This window comes from Lithobates pipiens, unplaced genomic scaffold (genome assembly GCF_037356315.1).
Source record: "Lithobates pipiens isolate NorthernLeopardFrog02 unplaced genomic scaffold, aLitPip1_a1.2 Scaffold_3, whole genome shotgun sequence".
Taxonomy (NCBI): domain Eukaryota; kingdom Metazoa; phylum Chordata; class Amphibia; order Anura; family Ranidae; genus Lithobates; species Lithobates pipiens.
Window position 1 is genome coordinate 147466840 of NW_027507790.1, and position 19940 is coordinate 147486779.

At 45.4% G+C, this 19940-nt stretch overlaps 1 protein-coding gene across 4 annotated transcripts in view; it reads right to left on the reverse strand.

Annotated features, from left to right (window-relative positions):
- Window positions 1–19940, reverse strand: part of RHOBTB3 (Rho related BTB domain containing 3) — a 133452-nt gene that overhangs the window by 94224 nt on the left and 19288 nt on the right. For all 4 annotated transcript variants that reach the window (XM_077462367.1, XM_077462366.1, XM_077462365.1 and 1 more), the window contains 2 exons: window positions 19198–19390; window positions 3018–3172 (listed from right to left, as the gene is read on the reverse strand). In XM_077462367.1, the coding sequence (XP_077318493.1) occupies window positions 3018–3172; window positions 19198–19390 (348 nt within the window). The remainder of the gene's footprint in view (window positions 1–3017; window positions 3173–19197; window positions 19391–19940) is intronic.

The following is a 19940-nucleotide window of genomic DNA, read 5'->3' on the forward strand; positions in this document are numbered from 1 at the left end:
TGAAAGTCGTATTGTTGGAAAGCCGCTGCAGATATGACTCTCAATGGTCAAGATGTTGAGATTAAACTCTGGCCTGCTTTTTTGATTTATAGAATCATATAGAGCACAGAATGTGCACAAAATGTAGTAAATGGTAGCAGCAATAGAACACCATCTGCCTAGGTCCACATTCAGCATATAAGTGACTGAGGCTTTTCTTGTGTGCGTTTTTAAGTGTGAAGGCTGTTTAGGAGCTTTCTTGGGCAGAAGTGCATTTTTCTGGCCCCAAAGACCTTTATTATGGGAGCGTCTGAAAAACGATGTCAACCTGATTTTTGCATGTTTTTTTTGTGTACTCTTATTAAACTACCTCTGCTTTAAAAGTAGTAGTGGCCTGTCCATACGGGACGCAGGGGCACCGCTCCCCTGATCCATGCACCCGGCCCCTAATCTACATGCAGGATGCATGACCCATGGATTCCAATGAGGTTTTTTTTAAGCACATGATTAGAACCTGAGGCTCTATTCGCTATTGTCTACCTGATTCTCCTCCTGGCCAATCAGGAAGCGGGTCTTTGATTGGCTGAGACGAGAAGCGATCCTTTTGGCCACCTAGGAGGAGGAGGAATGCATGGCAGAAGTCACCATGATGTCGAGGAGGAGGAGACACAGGGAAAGCGGGGCAGGTGGCTATGGGTGCATTGTTGGCCACCCCCAGGGCCGGCCCAAGACATTGTGCTGACTGGGCCCAAGGATGAAATGCTGCCCCCTCCCCCCAAAAAAAAATCAGGCCCACCAAAAGGCCCCCACATTCATTATTTTATATCATGATAACTATAATTAAATTCATCAGAAATCCAATTAAAATTGCCATAAATCTTTTCCCTATTTTGTAGATGCTATAACTTTTACGCAAACCAATCAATATACGCTTCTTGCGATTTTTTTTCCACCAAAATTATGTAGCAGAATACATATTGGCCTAAACTGATGAAGACTTTTTTCATAGCCATTATCTATATGAGGGGTTTCCACCACCCCTGCTAAGTTTCATTTTATACATTATGTCTTATTTTCAATTTGATGTGAATATGTGAAGTTGCTTATCAGAGAACAGTATTGTTGTAATATTGAAGCCTGTTGAGATTTCCATATATTAGAGGATTCCATCATTATTGTTAAGTTATTGATCATTAAGTTAGCGCTGCACTTTTTTTTTTGTGGTGTGGGAACACATAACAGTGCTTAGCAACAGGTCTTTGAATGACACTGTTATTTTACCTCCAGTCGTTTATTGGTAATAGTAGTGTGGTGATTACCTATTATACTAAAGATCTGCATGTGGAATTAATAAACGTCAACAGATTTCAGTTGTGCTCTACCAGGCCAGCCCCCCATGGACAATGTGCCTGGCTGCTGAGTTCATCGCCCTATCCCTGCACTCAGTGCACTGATTGGCAGAACTGACAGGCAGCAATGATTGGCACTGATAGACAGCACTGATTAACACTAATAGAAAGCACTGATTAGCAGCACTGGTTGGCAGCACTGATGGCTCTTGATTGGCACTGATAGGTGGCACTGGCAGCACTAATGGCACTGATAGGCAGCACTGATTGGCAGAATTTAGTGGCACTGATTGGCACTAATTGGCAGCACTGATAGTCAGCACTGATGTGCGCTGATAGGTGGCACTCATGGGCATTGATTGGCAGCACTAATGGGCACTGATAGGTGGCACTGGTTGGAAGCACTGGCACTGATTGGTGACACTGATTGGAACTGACAGGTGGCACTAATTGACACTGACAGGTGGCGCTGGCAGGTGGCACTGATTGGCCCCAACAGGTGGCACTGACAGAGGAGAGGGAGTTTCACACTGAGCCGATATTGATGCTCAGTGAAACTGTGTGTGACACTGTCCGCCCAGACCCCATCCCATTGGCTGGCGTTTGATAGCTGCTGGGTCCCGCCCACCCCCGACATCAACGTTCAGTTTTTACAGCGGTCTCTCTCTGCATTCAGTTACATTACATGACAGTTTCACACACTGAGTGGCTCTGTCAAGTGTCAATATCAGCTCAGTGTGATACTCACACTGTGTGATACTACTGCACACTCATTGGATGCAACATTTCACATCAGCCCTGGCAGATCTCGGGGGACAGCCAGCACGGGTGACCGAAAGGGTACAGCTTGTCACTGCCGTCCCCTCTTAAAATGCTGCCTGGGACCCATTGTAGGGCTGGCCCTGACCACCCCCACCCCCCCCAAAAGATATAACACCAGCTGCCACTGTTTAAAAGTAGCCCATGTACCTTCTGGAGCATTAGACATTGAGCTACAGTTGCCTGAATGTTCAAATGTGAGCAGGAGAGATTTAAAAGCACGGTGATTGGCTTGTAGAGTGTCTGAGTTTTAATTACAAAACACTCAGGTGTGAGAGGGAGCTAACTCATCTGACTACATTAAAATAGATTTAGGTTACTTGTAATGGATTGCCGCAGTTTATATGTTATTGCTCCCCTTTGCCTAGATTTTTAAAAATATTACTTAAAGGAGAAGTATGGGTTTGGTTTTTTTTTCCTATTCATACTTATCTAGGTGGATGCTGCATCTGTCCCCCGGCGTCTCTGCACTGAGAACCGAGCAATCGAACATCGTCGATGGCTTGGTTCTCTCAGCTCCCTGAGCGGAGAGCTGCTAACTGTCAATCAGCAGCTCTCCTTCTCTGCTCTTCCACGGTCATTAGAGCACTGAGCTGTGGAGGGATGGGGAGCAGCCGTCTCAGCGGTTTGCTGAGAGGTTAAGACTGCCATCAGTCCAGGCACCTGATGGATCCAGACTTTCGAAGTAGGGATGACGCAGTGCCTGGACTGAACTTGGTGATGTCAGCAGAAAGCGTACTTCAGACAGCTCTCTGCTGAAAATGGGTCACAGGAGTACAAAATGATACAAGCTTGTATGACTAATGTTAAAGCAGCAAATGCAAAATCTGCAAGATATAAATGACATAAATGTACTTTGTATGTACTTACCACTCCACCAAAGTATTTCACCACATAGAAGTAATTCAGAGCCAGCAGTTCTAGATAGGTTGCCCCTATGTCCTTGGCAAGCTGAAGCCCTTCATTAGTAGTGACAGAAATCTCTCTGTCCGAGTTGCACATAGGACAAGTACAGAATGGACCATCTAAAAAATAAATAGCATTTACTGACTCAATAACTATATACATACATTGGTCACCATGCATGAGATCATTGCTACATAAGTACATTTGACTGCTCACTGCTCCTTTTCATGTGTGGGGAACTGGGGATGTCTAAATCTTGCCATAATCAATATGATTTTGTCTGGGCAATTCACTAACATTTTTAAAAAATTGGATAATAATCGGGTCAGTTGTATTCTATATCGTTCAATAGTATGGGCACTATATTGCATGGTTTATTGGAAACTGGCCTACTCTAGTAATGCAGTGTTTTCTTGCACTTCAAGCATAAAAACATATAAACATGCATTATCAGAGTATGGCTTTGTGCCTCTTGGGAGAAGGGGTGTTTAGGCTTCTCTTCATAGCTGTACTACTACATGCATTTATGATTTATGATGTAATTGGAATGTTTGATTTATGTTATCTCCAGACTCCTGTGTAACATAAAAGAACACAACACTAACAATACAATCTTTGCAAATCCAGGATTGCATATTATGAATGTATATTGCTTCCTCCCTATACAAGTGAGCTAATCTGGAAATCTATAGAACAATATTATATTTCAGACCAATTGCTGATTTGGTTTACAGCCGAGAAAGATACAGAGCTAAATATTAACTTCCTTTACACTTTGGCCCAAAGAATCTCAGGTATTTATCTTGCCTTATACACTACACTAGATGAGAAATGATGTCAAAACAATAAAAGATGTATTTTCTGCCAACGTTAAGGTTTTACACAGGGTGCTTGCAGCTTAAAGGCCCACGTCCATGGGTGTTCTTTTATCAAAAATTGCGTTTGCCAGTTGAAAATGCCATGTTTGACCTGCTTTGCTTGCCATCTGTAGCACTAACCCCCGAAGGAACTGCTGGTTTCATTTGGGCTTACCGTTACCTTCTCCTCCTCGATTTGTGTGTTGGGGTGTCCCGTGGTAGATGGCCCAGTAACTTTAGAGACTGACGACAGGTCCGCATAAAGGGATTTTTATTTACAAAAACGTAGTCAACGAACAGTTTCTTAAAATAGGATCAGAGGGTTAGGAAGAAAGTTCAGGTACTCTTAGCCATTGTACACACGGTCGGACATTCCGACGGAAAATGTCAGATCGGACCGTGTCGTCAGATAATCCGACAGTGTGTGGGCTCCATCCATTTAGAGCTGGGCTCTAAAATTTTCCGACAACATGAACGATTTCATCGGACTTTGTCCGATTGTGTGTAGAGAATTCCGATCGGACAAAGTGCCATGCATGCTCAGATCAAATTCCTAGACCAAAGCTATTGGCTACTAGCCTGAACGTAGTCCTGTCCTAACTAAATAACGTCTTCACGTTACGTACGATCAGATTTTCCGACAACTTTGTCCGGCCGTGTGTATGCAACACAAGTTTCGGACAAAATCCGTCGGACAAAATCCATCGGACAAAATCCGACGGATTTTGTTGTCGTAATGTCCAACCATGTGTACAAGGGCTAAGTGTCAAAGTCAATAATGGAGGACTTGTTTACTTTGACTAAATCCAGAGAATAGCCATTCACAACTGGATGATCACTCAAGTTGTATAGTCCCTCTCTCACAAGGCCTAGCAGCCAACAAGGTGCTTAACTCAGGAACAAGTCTCTGCCACAGACTTTGTTGTAGAACATACAGGAATACGTTTCTGCCACAGACATTGTTGTAGAATATTCAGGAAACTAAAACTTGTGGAACACTCGTGTGATACCTGGATCTTTCAGCCAGCTTGGCGATACCCACGAGACTGGATTCACTTAGGTACTTCAGCCCCTCCAGGCTCTTGGTATGAAGGCAACCCGTACGTGGCCTTCTTCTGAAGAGTCCTCCCCTGGATAGCTACGAAGTTACTGGGCCTCTCCAACTACCAGAGACGGCACTGGACCACCTCAGAATCCTTCTTTCGTTTCCTTGCCTCGGGCTAGCCAGCCCTGAGACAATAAGTCGGGTGGATCCGCACCCGAGGCCATAGCCTTCCTGGGGGATGGTCAGGATGACCAGGACCATAGAGTCAGAACATACTTCTGGACCGGAACCCCGAACCGCGTGATATCCGCATCTTAAGTACCCTCTTCCAGGAAGCACAGCAAGAGTGACACTCCCACTGGGCGGACCCTGAGAGAAGGTAACCTTAAAGCACCCAACCAGACTGTGGTTTCATGCCTGCCAGAAGAGACAATGCCCCCTGTGGCCAGGCTGAACATCCTATAGTCCAGTCAGACTGATGCTGAGGTCCAAATTTGGAACAATTGTACCCAAACCAAACTGAAGTTTAGGTGTAACATTAACTTTGAAAACATATAGCGCATGCTCTTCAGGAGCCGGCGCTACACATTTAACACACCTCAATAGGACATGCTATGTCCAAAGAAAGTCAGTATAAAGTATGTCAAACGCTGCCTCTGAACTTCCATGTGTAGTTCTTAAAGCGGAGTTCCACCCATTTAAAAGTCAACAGCAACAAAAAGTGTAGCTGCTAAATTTTAATAAACAGACACTCACCTGTCCCACAGTCCAGTGATGTGGGCGTAGGAAGCCTCACTCCTCACCCCGTCCTCTCCGTGGCGCCAGCATTGTTACTGTGGGCGTCCGGCTGTGGCTTCATGCGCAAGCTGTGCTGTGTGTTGTAAATGGCAATCTTCTGGGACCTGTGACATGTCCCAGAAGATTGCAGGGAGGGAGGGGGAGAGGTGAACTTCCTTCTGGCGCCACTATATACCCAGATACCTCTAAAAAGACTTTAAAGGCACTAATGTATTGTCGTATTGAAAAAATATGCAATTAATTAAACATAGTATAACAGTAAAATATACTTGAATGGTTACAGTAACTGTACACAATCACCACACAGATAACATCGAAACTCCCTAAGTTTACCAGACGCGTTTCAGAGTATTGGATAACTCTTTCTTCAGGGGTCTATAAGAGGATTGATCGTGTCTCTACAATATAGTGGTTTGAGAAAAATACATTGTAAGTGTAATCGTTAAACAATTCTTCAATTAATATAGTATACTATCTTTACATTAAAGGTACTTTTTACACAACTCACATATATTGTAGTGGTGTTACAGATGAAAACATTCCACAAAAACTTTTTTTAAAACAAACATAGATAGGACTGTGTCTCTGGACCCTTCCATGCAAAGCAGCTACTGTTAATATTCTTAAGTACGGTAGTTTATATAGAATGATTACAAATCTGAATCTAGAAAAGTCCCAAGGGTCACAGATCAGCCAGAACCGCTGAAATCAGTCAGCAGGCATCGCTCTATGGGTACAAATAATTAAAACAATAAAAAATAAATAAAATAAAAAAAGAGTAAAAGGTATGACAAGGATGAGCAAGACTTAAGCCGCGTACACACGGGCGGATTGTATGGCCTACTTAGTCCGCCGAAACACATTTCAGCGGACAGTCCGCTGGTGTGTGGGCTTCAGCTGAGTTTTTCAGCGTGCAGTCTGGCGTACTAAGTATTTCGGAATTTCCGTAATACTGTCCGTCATACTTTGGTTTCAGCGGAAAATCCGCTCGTGAGTAGGCTACTTCGATGGACTAAGAATGGCGCATGCTCAGAAAGGATTTACACGGCGGAAGGTTGCATTGCTGTGTATTGGACTTCCTATTTCTAGTCCCGTCGTACGTGCTGTACACGTCATCGCGCAAGCTTTCGACGGACTGTTTGTGCATCCGTGTGTGGTCAAGTCCGTTCATTCGAAAGTAGGACGGACTGTCCGTCGGATTGTATGACGGACTAAGTAGGCCATACAATCCGCCCGTGTGTACGCGGCCTTAGTTTGTTTAATTTAGAAAAATATCAAAAGCTATTGGTATATATCAATGATGCCTACCTGTACCAACGTTTAGTATGCAGGGGTTTGTGGATATATATGGAAGGTATATACTAGAGCAGTGATGGCGAACCCATGGCACGCGTGCCGCTGCCGGCACGCTGAGCCCTCTCTGTGGGCACACCATGAAAGGAGAGCCATTAAATGAGAAAAGCACACAGTGAAAGCATAATCGTCCGCACCGCAAACTACATCTCCCACAGTTCTGTAGGCGAGTGGGCATGACAAAGAATAAGTGCCCAGGGGTGACGTGCGCACGCTAATCCAATCATAGAGGCTGTCTCATCCACACCGCACCCACCATCAAACAAATCAGCGGTGACGCGCTGGGCGTGACTGGGAGAACATGCGGCTGGGATCAGAGGAGACTTGTGGGTGGGAATGAGCTGCCGGAGAGACTGGAGACAGGTAAGATCAATGTGGAGTGGATCCATTATTTCCCTGCATCTAAACATTTCTAAAGTAAGCCTTTCACTGTTAAAGTTTATTGCTTGTTTAACGGTATGTAACAATCTACAAAAAACGAATACAAACCAACTCACGACAATGCTGACATTGTGCTCTGTACAGTTACCGATTCTACTCAATTTCGCAAAATAAAGGCGTTAATTCGGTGAGTGCATGTATCAGGTAGGTGAGTGCATGTGTCGGGTAGGTGAGTGCATGTGTCGGGTAGGTGAGTGCATGTGTCAGGGAGGTGAGTGCATGTGTCGGGGAGGTGAGTGTAATGGTCAGGTAGGTGAGTGCATGTGTCAGGTAGGTGAGGGTAATGGTCAGCTAGGTGAGTGCATGTGTCAGGTAGGTGAATGTATGTGTCAGGTAGGTGAGTGCAATGGTCAGGTAGGTGAGTGCATGTGTCAGGTAGGTGAGTGCATGTGTCAGGTAGGTGAGTGCATGTGTCAGGTAGGTGAGTGCATGTGTCAGGTAGGTGAGGGTAATGGTCAGGTAGGTGAGTGCATGTGTCAGGGAGGTGAGTATAATGGTCAGGCAGGTGAGTGCAATGGTCAGGTAGGTGAATGCATGTGTCAGGTAGGCAAGTGCAATGGTCAGGTAGGCAAGTGCAATGGTCAGGTAGGTGAGTGCATGTGTCAGGTAGGTGACTGTAATGGTCAGACAGGTGAGTGTAATGGTCAGGTAGATGAATGCATGTGTCAGGTAGGTGATTGTAATAGTCAGGTAGGTGAGTGCAGGTGTCAGGTAGGTGAATGTATGTGTCAGGTAGGTGAGTGCAATGGTCAGGTAGGTGAGTGTAATTGTCAGGTAGGTGAGTGCATGTGTCAGGTAGGTGAGTGTAATGGTCAGGCAGGTGAGTGCATGTGTCAGGCAGGTGAGTGCAAGTGTCAGGCAGGTGAGTGCAAGTGTCAGGCAGGTGAGTGCAAGTGTCAGGCAGGTGAGTGCAAGTGTCAGGCAGGTGAGTGCAATGATCAGGCAGGCAAGTGCAATGATCAGGCAGGCAAGTGCAATGGTCAGGTAGATGAGTGCATGTGTCAGGTAGGTGAGTATAATGGTCAGGTAGGTCAGTGCATTCTGAGCGAATCTGCTAGAATTGTAGGTTTTTGGTCCCTTAGGATTTATTCAGAGGGATGATCAGTCCCATCCTCTGTACAGAGCCGCTGGCAGGTTTAATTCTGTGTTGGCACTTTGAAAGAAATAAGTTGGTTTTGCGTTGCAGTTTGGGCACTCGGGCTCAAAAAGGTTCGCCATCACTGTACTAGAGGGATATTATGTATATAACAATAAATTAGCAGTCTGAATATACAATTAACCACTTGACCACTGGGCACTTAAACACCCTTAATAACCAGACCAATTTTCAGCTTTCGGTGCTCTCACATTTTGAATGACAATTACTCAGTCATGCAACACTGGACCTATATGAAATTTTTGTCCTTTTTTTCACACAAATGGAGCTTTCTTTTGGTGGTATTTAATCACCGCTGGGTTTTTTATTTTTTGTGCTATAAAAGAAAAAATACAGAAAATTCTGTAAAAAAATGAATTTTTCTTCATTTCTGTTATAAAATTTAGCAGATTAGTAATTTTTTCTTCATAAATTTTGGCCAAAATTTATACCACTACATATCTTTGGTAAAAATAAGTACAAATTGGTGGATATTATTTGGTCTTTGTGAAAGTTATAGAGTCCACAAGCTGTGGTGCCAATATCTGAAAATTGATCACACCTGAAGTACTGACGGCCTATTTCAATTCTTGAGACCCTAACATGCCAGAAAAGTACAAATACCCCCCAAATGACCCCTTTTTGGAAAGAAGACATTCCAAGGTATTTAATAAGAGGCATGATGAGTTTTTTTGAAGTTGTCATTTTTTCCCAGAATTCTTTGCAAAATCAAGATTTTTTTTACTTTTATTTTTTCACAAAATTGTCATATTATCAGTTTATTTCTCACACAGCATATGCATACCACAAATTACACCCCAAAACACATTCTGCTATTACTCCCGAGTACGGTGATACCACATGTGTGAGAGACTTTTACACAGTGCGGCCACATACAGAGGCCCAACATGCAGGGAGCGCCATCAGGCGTTCTGGAGCACCCAGGACAATTCTGACATTTCTCTCCTACATGTAAAAATCATCATTTATTTGCTAGAAAATTACATAGAACCCCAAAACATTATATATGTTTTTTTAGAAAACACCCTGGAGAATACAATGGTGGTCGTTGCAACTTTTTATCTCGCACGGTATTTGCGCAGCAATTTTTCGAATGCTTTTTTTTGGAAAAAAAACAGTTTTGTGCTTAAAAAAAAAAAAAAACAGTAAAGTTAGCCCAATTTTTGCATAATGTGAAAGATGAAGTTACACCGAGTAAATCGATACCTAACATGTCACTCTTCAAAATTGCACAGGCTCGTGGAATGGCGCCAAACGCCGCTACTTAAAAATCCCCATAGGCGACGATTTAATTTTTTTTTTACTGGTTATATGTTTTGAGTTACAGAGGAGGTCTAGGGCTAGAATTATTGCTCTCGCTCCAACGTATGCAGCGATACCTCACATGTGTGGTTTGAACACCGTTTTCATATGTGGGCGGGACTTACGTATGCGTTCGCTTCTGCATGCGAGCACATGGGGACAGGGGCGCTTTAAAAAAAAAAATATTTTATTGTTCATTTTACTTTATTTATTTTAGTTTGACATTTTTTTCCCCAAAAATAAATTTTTTGATCACTTTTATTCCTATTACAAGGAATGTAAACATCCCTTGTAATAGGAATATGGCATGACAGGTCCTCTTTACAGTGAGATGTGGGGTCAATAAGACCCCGCATCTCACCTCTAAGCTGGGAAGCCTGAAAAAAAAAAAAAAAAGGATTCTGGATTTGATAGTATTGGCGAGTCGGTAGAAGCACCGGAGGGCGGCGGGAGGGGGGGGGGGTGTCTATGGCTGGGTATTGCAGGGTATCACCGACTATGGCTGGGTATGGCTGGGTATATCAGAGTATGGCTGGGTATCTCAGAGTATGGCTTTGCAGAGTATTGCGTTGCAGAGCATTGCAGGATATTGGAGGGTGTTGCAGAGCATTGCAGAGTGTTGCACGGTATTGGCGGGTGTTGCAGAGCATTGCAGAGTGTTGCAGGGTATTGGTGGGTGTTGCAGAGCATTGCAGAGTGTTGCAGAGCATTGCAGAGTGTTGCAGGGTATTGGCGGGTGTTGCAGAGCGTTGCAGGGTATTGCAGAGTATTGCAGGGTATTGCAGGGTATTGCAGGGTATTGCAGAGTATTGCAGAGTATTGCAGGGTAATGCAGAGTAATGCAGGGTAATGCAGAGTAATGCAGGGTAATGCAGGGTAATGCAGGGTAATGGCAGGGTATTGCAGAGTAATGGCAGGGTGACGTCATATGACGGCCTCCCACAGTTAAGAAACCGCCCTGAAGCCGTCATTCGGCTATAGGGCGATTATTAAGTGGTTAATATATTGTATATCTAGATTTCCATTAAGAAATTTGATATTTTACTTTTATTACTAAATCACCTAATTATGTTAAAACTTGTGATATAGAGAATAAAGATATATACAAATATATATGAGTAGGGTAGACCAGAGTATTTATGCCTATAGTAAACAAGTTACTATATAGAAATTTTGAATTCAATTATTTATACCAATGCGATTAAAGATTTTTACTGCATTAATGTATTCAGAGTTTAGAAATCTGTAGAGATAAATGTCTCTACAGATTCCAATACTTATATTGAATATAGATCTACATATTACAGCATCGGTGCCTGGTATAACCCACACACAACGCATTATATATATATATATATATATATATATATATATATTTATGGTCCAGAGCCCTCTGACCGATACGGATAAGGATGACAAACAAGGTTAACATAAACTCGCTTACTTGAAATGGACCTGAAAGTGTGCCCTGGTCTAACGTACGGTATACCAAAATAAGGGGGCATACCCTAGATAGAGAAGTGGGTGATAAATGAAATGAATATGAAATGGAGTGAAATGAGTACTCTCATGAGGAGTATAATGCTTGAGAAATGCCCTGAAAAAGGGGATGGGTGGGTGGGTATCGCGCACCGGAACCGACGAGGAAGATAGGCGAACGGGCTGGTTATATACCCCACCGGGCTCCTCCCATAATTCCAGGCCACCATACTGGCCTTTCTATTTATGGTCCAGAGCCCTCTGACCGATACGGATAAGGATGACAAACAAGGTTAACATAAACTCGCTTACTTGAAATGGACCTGAAAGTGTGCCCTGGTCTAACGTACGGTATACCAAAATAAGGGAGCAAAAACATTCAGGTAGGGGTTGCATTTTATTGTTTCAAGTTTGTTACTGGGTGAGCTTGACAAAGGCCTGGGCCATCTCTACTTGCGGATTGGGTATGTAACGGGCGAAACAGGTGGACTTCCATCTACCCAACTTCTTGATAACATGGTCCGGGACCCCTTGGCGGGAGGCTGTCGAAGCTGTTCCGATACGAAATGAATGTCCGGAGTAGTGAGCAGGATTGAGGTGAAGGATGCCCAGGAGTATCCTGACATGTTCCATAAACCGGGCAGCGTTCAGAGGTTTAGTGTGAAATGGCAGAAGCGGGCCAGTTCGTGGTTGATCGGCCAGAAGGGTCAACAAGCGGGTGAGAATGGCGACCGGGCACCAGCGGTTGTTGGTCTTATAGAAGTGTATGTCTGTACCTGAGCCAAGCTGCTGCGTCTTGGAGACTGCTAAGTGTAAGACTAAATGGTCTTCGTACCTGACCAGGTGGTGCTTGCACAGCATGCGTGCTGTGGGGCTATTACAGGTAAACTCGCCTGGCCGTAAGAAGCCGTAGAAGGCCAGGTGTATGGCTGCTTGTAAGACGATACTAATGCGGAGACCGAAAGGTGAAGTGGCCAGAATATCTGACATGTTCCTAAAAACGTCTCCTGTGATAGGCAGCCGTTTGGTGCAGGCCATTGGCTGGCGCTTCTGAACGCCGCGCATAACAGCCCGAACGGCGTGGTAAGTGAATAAGGAGGGTTCGGTAGGGTCCTGGAGGGACGTGAAATGTTGTACCCCGGCCAGGTATAGCCGGATCGTATTAAAGGATAACGCCAACTCCGAGTGGCAGTAGGAAATGAAGGCCAGGACTTGCTTGACCCGGGAGGTCTCTGTGCTGTGATACGTCATGAAGCGGTTAAAGGCCCTCCAGGCTGATTGATAGGCCTTGCGGGTATTGCGTGAGAGGGAGTGATCGATGAGTTGGGTTGCTGCTAGGAGGTGTGGGGCTAATCCAGGGTCAGTTGAGACCAGTCCGGGATAGCTGCTGATGTTGGTCCGGCTCCGGGCACCTGATCGAAAAATGAAACAAAGTTAAAGCGGGAGAGGGCGTCCGCTGCCTGATTGAATTTACCGGGGATAAAGGAACAATGGACGTTGAACTGAAATAATAACGAGAGCTGGACCAGTCGACGTAGGAAGGACATAATCTCTAGAGACTTGGACCTGCCTTTATTAATGATCTCCGCAGTGTCCAGATTATCTGTTGAAAAGGTCACCGTTTGACCCGACCAACTGCGGCCCCATGAGTGTGCTGCAGCTACGATGGGGTATAACTCGAACAGGGAGGATGTCAGGGAGCTGCGAGCCAGAGGTGGCCAAAAATTGCCGCAAAGCCCGTGGAGGCCGCTGCGTCGGTCACCACCTGGGGTGAAAGGGAGGACACGGAGGGAATGAACAGGGACACGCCATTCCAAGACGATAGGAATTCCTCCCACATAGCAAGGTCTGCTATCGCCGCAGGATCCAGGCTGAGGACTTGCTCCGGGTCCTGTGAGAGGGACAGTAAGACCAATAGGCGTGACACAAATGCGCGACCCTGAGGGATGATGCGCATGGCGAAATTTAACATGCCGAGTAGGGACTGCAGCTGTCTCTTGGTGCAAGTTCTGGCGCGGGTGAAGTCCCTCAGGACCGTCCTGATGCGGGTCAGTTTATCCGGGGGGAGGCTGGCCTGCATAGTGTTGGTGTCTAGGCTGACCCCGAGAAAGGTGATGGTCTGCGTTGGACCATCCACCTTGTGCTCGGCAATGGGGACGTTGAGGTTACTGAAGACCACCCTTAACTTATCCAGATCTCCTGGAGGAGAGCCGGGTGGCTCGATCAGCAGGAAGTCATCCAGATAGTGTATGACTCCCTGACACTGGGCTACGTGCAGCAAGATCCATGCGAGAGTCTGTGCGAAAGTGTCGAAGAGCCAGGGGCTGCTCTTGGACCCGAATGTTAGTTTGGTGGCAAAATAGTACAGCTCCCTCCATTTGATGCCATGCCAGCACCAGAGAGATGGATGGATGGGAAGGAGCTTGAAGGCGTCCGAGATATCGGCCTTGGAGAGCCAGGTTCCTGTGCCTGTTTTGAGAATGGCCTGGATGGCCGTGTCTACGGATGCATACTTAAGGGAGAACTCCTCGGAGGGGATAAGGGAATTAAGACTGGGGACAGAAGAGGAATGAGGCGCTGACAAATCGTACACCAATCTGAGTTTATTAGAGAACTTGTCCTTGACAAGCCCAATAGGGCTGAATCGCCAGGTGTTGAATGGGGGCTGTGTGAAAGGGCCTATGATGAAGTCCCGGTCTAACTCTGACTGTAGTAGTTGGTCAATGGCTTGTTCATCCATAGCTGCTGACCGCAGGTTCTGGCATTCGTGCGTGAGGTGAGGGAGAGAGATAAGTCCAGTGTGAAAGCCTTGAGTGAAGCCCTGAACAAGGTAGACGGATAGTGAGGGGGTAGGATGACTGGTAAGGTAGACACTGAGCCAAGAGACGTTGACCCGGCTTAGTCAAGATTTCTTAATCTGTTTGACCTCACACATAAGCCTGGGATGAGCCCTATGACACTGCGTGCATACGTGGAGCAGCCTGCACTGACTAAAATTGCATGACCCGCTATTATAATTGTTGCAGATTGCTGCACCTCCCATGGTCTTGACCGGGCGCCCAAATTTATCCGTCTGCGGCAGGCGTGCCGGCGCCTGTGGGCCCTGAGCAGTACCTGAGGTAGACGGACCATCTAAGGGCGGGGCTGCCACTGAGCTAGCGCACCAAGTCGCGGTATGAGTAGCCGACTGGCAAATCGCACAGAGAGGAGACCGTAGCCCCGCGAAGTGGCGGCAGAATAGCTCGGTATCCATGACGTTCCAGTCAGTAGGCGTCTGGAATTGGAAGAGCCTGGCGGCCGCCTTAGCGGAAAAGGAGCGGTGGTAGTCGTAAAATGAAAAACCACCGTATTTATAACCCAGGTCTACTACCACATGGAGGTAGCGATCCAGCTCCTCCCTCCTGCCGGGGGAGGCTGAGCAGATGATGTCCCTCATCATGCTGAAGGCCAAGGTAAACTCGGTGACAGAAAGCTTCCTGTCCAGCCTGGGGTCTTTGGTTTTGAGGACCACTGACACGTCCCCCCATGTATAAGCCTTGTTCTCCACCAGCTCGTGAATGGAGATGAGAAGAGAAGCCAGATTGACGTCCTTGCCCTCTAGGATGTCCTTCCTGATGTTAGCTGATACCAGATGAGAAGGGTACACAATTGATGTACACCCGGTGATACCTGCGAGAGGGTTATTCACTGCCTGGGATGCTAGTACTAGAGGAGAAACAGATGGGCGGGTCTCGAGGAGGGCCACCCGATTCTGGACCTCTGACATTGAGGTCGTCAGGGACGATACCAAGGTATGAAGCTGCGAGATTGAAGAAGCGATAGAGCCCAGGGAGGCCTGCTGGGTACTAGCCTCAACCGCGGCTGGGGGAGGAAAGAGGAGCCCGAAAAGCTCGGCCTTTCTGGCTGTTGCCGGAAAGGGTACACCTCTGCGCCTTAGCTCAGCTGTCAGCCTAGGAATGGTCCATGCTCTGAGGGACCGTTGGCTGCCACTCTCTGAGACAAGAGACGGAGATAATGCGGCCGTGAGGTCCTCGCTGCCAGCCCGGGACATGGTGGCGAAATCCAGGCCTGGCGAACCTATTAGTCCTCGGGTTCGGGTTTTCTCCTAAACGGAACCTATGAGGGTGACATGGATTACAAGACTCGTTGGAGACTCCTGAAGAAAATACATGTTTTAACGAGAAGGATGCTTCCGCTCGTGAGCGTTTCCTCCCAGATGATTTTTTTTTTTCTCTTACCTAAGGAGGCACCGTCCGACCAGGTGCAGGGTGGACCTACTGAAAACTCGACTAACCTGAGGAGATGAAGGTGAAGTTTGTTTGAGATTTCTATACCTGAACAGAGATGGCTAGCTAAATAGTGACTTCATGGAGGTGAGATTTAGAAATGAGATGAAATGACATAAATGAAATGAAACAAACAAATGAAATGTTGCTCTTTTGAATAACATGCATATCATGACAGAGATGTGATTTGGTCGTGTTGCAGATGCAACTGACACCAAACTGAACTCTGGAGCAAGTATAAAATTTTGAAGCAATTTAATAGTGAAATGAGGCTGACGAGCAAGGCCCCCCGATAGGTATCCAAACATTGAAGAATCAACTGGACTCAAACCGGGAAGCGGTATGTGACCGTGAAATGAGTGAATCTGCCATGACAGAGGTCCGGATCGCCATGCCACAATCTTGCGACCGAGCACGAAACGGATTCTGGAGCATGTACTGAAATGAGGCCAGTCCTAGGGCACACCGAGACAAATTTGGTACACAGATGTGACTATTCGTACCGGAGCGTGATAGGTGAGATGAAATGAAAACCCATGACAAAGACAAGAATCAGAGGACGAGCCCATGAACGAAACAGATGAATCCTGTCTTTGGAGCATGTACTGAAATGAGGCGTAACAGCTGGGCACACCGGAACAAATCGGTGCATAAATAAATGCAACAGGATTCGAATCGGAGCGTGATAAGTGACAGAAATGATATGCCATGACAGAGACAAGACTCAACGACTGGACTGATGGTTACAACAAAGAATCCGTCTCTGGAGCATGTACTGAAATGAGGCGTAACAGCTGGGCACACCGGAACGAATCGGTGCATCAATGAATGCGACAGGATTCGAAACGGAGCGTAATAAGTGATAGAAATGGTATGCCATGACAGAGACTAGAATCAGGGACTGTGCCTGAACCTGCGAGTGACTCAGTCTCTGGAGCATGTACAGAAATGAGGCCGAACCCTGGGGCACTTCGAAGCGAATCGGTGCATCGGGGATGCGACAGGATTCGCACCGGAGCGCGGTAAGTGACAGAAATGATGAAATGATTAGAAATGGTAGAAATGATTCGATCTGACATAAAAGAGACTGAAATATTTTGAAATGACATGAAATGATAGACATAATTCGAACGGCATGAAATGATTGAAATGGCTTAATTACATGAAATGATTCGAATTTGGAACGGTCCGACCGGTTTACGGTTTGAAAACAACATGAAATTTGAAATGGTCCGGACTGCTTGATTTAACGTAACGAGCAGTCGGCTGTGATTTCGAAATGATTCGATCGATTCGAATATTGAGAAATGATTGGGGAGTCGTTCGGCTTAGAAATGACATGCCTACGAAACGAAGTGCCTGATGTGGCATGATCGACATGTCCTGAAAAGGTGATAACGACTTCCTTCGAAAGAAAGGGGTAGTGACATGAGGTAACGAGTACGAGTGCCACGGTTTTAAAACGTTCGTGAAATGAAAAGTGAGAGGTTCATGAGTTCAGGATATCGCGTTTAAGTGACATTGTAACACATGAAATGAAAAATGGGTGCCGAAGCCCTACCTGCGACAGCCGGCCCAGACGCGTTGTACGACAACGGCAATTTCTTTGAGTATTGCGACACTCGGACGGGAAAACACACGAACGCTGACGAAAGACAAGACGACTGACAACACGGACACGATCGGGACAACACGGGAACTCACGAACACAACAAACGCTTTAATTAAAGTCAATGGGACTTTGCTCCATTTTATCAAAAGTATGTCAAACACAAGAAAATGTCTGTCGACATAAGCCAAAAGAAAAAGCGTTTTCTTTAACATTTTTCTTTAGTTAGAAGTGAATAGTACTGATAACTAAATCCACCATAGGAACCTTAAAAAAAAGAGCCTGATGTGAAAAAGAAATTCCCCAAAATTATACATCTGCAAAAAAAAAAACACACAAAAAAACCCAGAGTACTTACCCACTGATCCTCCTGCCTCCACTGCCGAATGTTGCTTCATGCGGAGTAATCCCTCAAAGTCTGCTATCAAACCAACACATTTGGGAATGTCGATCTCCTGTGTCCCTCACAAGGCTCATTGTTTCCTCCTGCTGACCTCCACATCACTACAGAACATAATATTGATGTAGGAGGTCAATGGGAGAAACCAGTGAAGGTATGTGGGGCACAGGAGATTGAATGTCCTGGAAATGCTGGTTTCCCAGAAGATTTCAGGGGACGGTTCCTCAGTAAATAAGTTGTGTTTATCAGCACAGGCAGTAGGAAAGGTGAATATAGCTTCTTGAGGGTATTTATTTTGATGAAAGGGCCGCTTTAAGGACATTATTAGAACAAAAAAAAGCATAGATGGGGTATAAAGAGGTGAAACCACTGGGGTTGATTTACAAAAACTGGAGAGAGCAAAATCCAGTGCAGCTGTGGACAGGGCCGTCTTTGATATTGATTGGATCCCGGGCAAAACATTTCTTGGGGCCCCTCCCCCCAAGAAGTTTTGCTCTCCACCTGCTCTGAGACATACAATAAATAGCAGCTAGACTCAAAATCAGTGTATCAATCAATACAGTGTATCATTATCGCTCACTGACTGGTTGGTAGAGGTTACAGAACACATTACGGCTCACTGATTAGTTACTAGAGGTTACAGCACATGATTTCTGCTTGTTGATTGGTTGCTAGAGATTACTGTGGATATGACCTCAGGGGGCATGATATACATATAAAGTCCGCCAGCCGCCGCTATTTAAATATGAATGCAACCGCTATTTACATATGAATTGCTGTAATTTACATGTAAACACAGGGTCTGCAGGTGAGACATCTGTACACAACAATAAGGCAGAACTGGGCAGCATTAGTAGCAGCACTTCACACTGAGATATCGGGACACAGCACAGGACTAAAACCTCAAGGGAATTTAAACCAGGATAGTTGGCAAGTATGAGGGAGCTGCTTTGGGCCCCACAGCAATGACAGGGCCCAGGGCAGCTGCCCCTTTTGCCCAGCCTTAAAAACGGCCCTGGCTGTGCATGGTAGCCAAACAGCTTCTAACTTCAGTGTGTTCAATTAAGCTTTGACAAAAAAAACTGGAAGCGGATTGGTCTCTATGCAAAGCTGCACCAGATTTTGCACTCTTTAGTTTTAGTAAATCAATCCCACTATGCTTTGTTAGTGTTCAATTAAGAACGTTGGTATATAATCCCACTAACAAAAATCCCCACAACATTATGCCATGTAACCTGACAACATTGTCCTATATAATTTCCGAGCAAGTAGCAGGTTCCTGCTGTTTCAGCCAAGTCACATAACTCAATATGCACACACTATAAAAGTGATCTAGCCTAAAATATACAGCGTAGGTTACTAGTAAATCAAATATGTTCCAAGTAATAAAATACAATAAGAAACTCAGATGCACTCACCATTTTGTCTAGTACCAATGGCCAGAACCATAACAGGAACAAAACTATGGCTGAAGATTTGCTTTACCACCGGCACAAAATGATTCTTTATATTCAGAAATGAAGCCTTGTCATTGACGGAGAACTTGATTACAACAATATCTGTTTCTTGAAGTCTGTTCTGAGATCCCTGTGAGTCATTGTCAAATGCATCCTATAAAGACATCAATACCAAAAAGGTTCATGGTGAGTGACATTAATAAAATCATTGGAGTTCTGACAGGAACAAAAGGAACACTTTTAGTTCCAGATGAATTTAGCTTCTACTCCAGAGGCTTCTGTGGCTTTTTTAAGAGCTCATTCGTCATGTGAGCCAACATAGGTCTTAGCCCCTGTACACACGGTTGGAGATTTTGCCAACCAAATCCGTCGGATTTTGCCTGTCGGATTTAGTCCGACGGATTGTGTCCGAAACTGTTGCATACACACGGTCGGGCCAAGTTGGTGAAAAATCCGATCTTTCAGAACGTGATGACGTAATTTCGTTACGATGGGACTACATTCAGGCTAGTAGCCAATAGTTTTGATGTAGGAATTCGATCTGAGCATGCGTGGCACTTGGTCCGATCAAAATGCTCTACACATGATCGGATTAGGTCTGTCCGGCCCAGTTGGTCGGGAAATATTTCCAACATGTTGGAAAATTGGGTCGGACAGAGATTCGGACGGAATCAGTCCGATGCATACCACACACAGTCGGATTA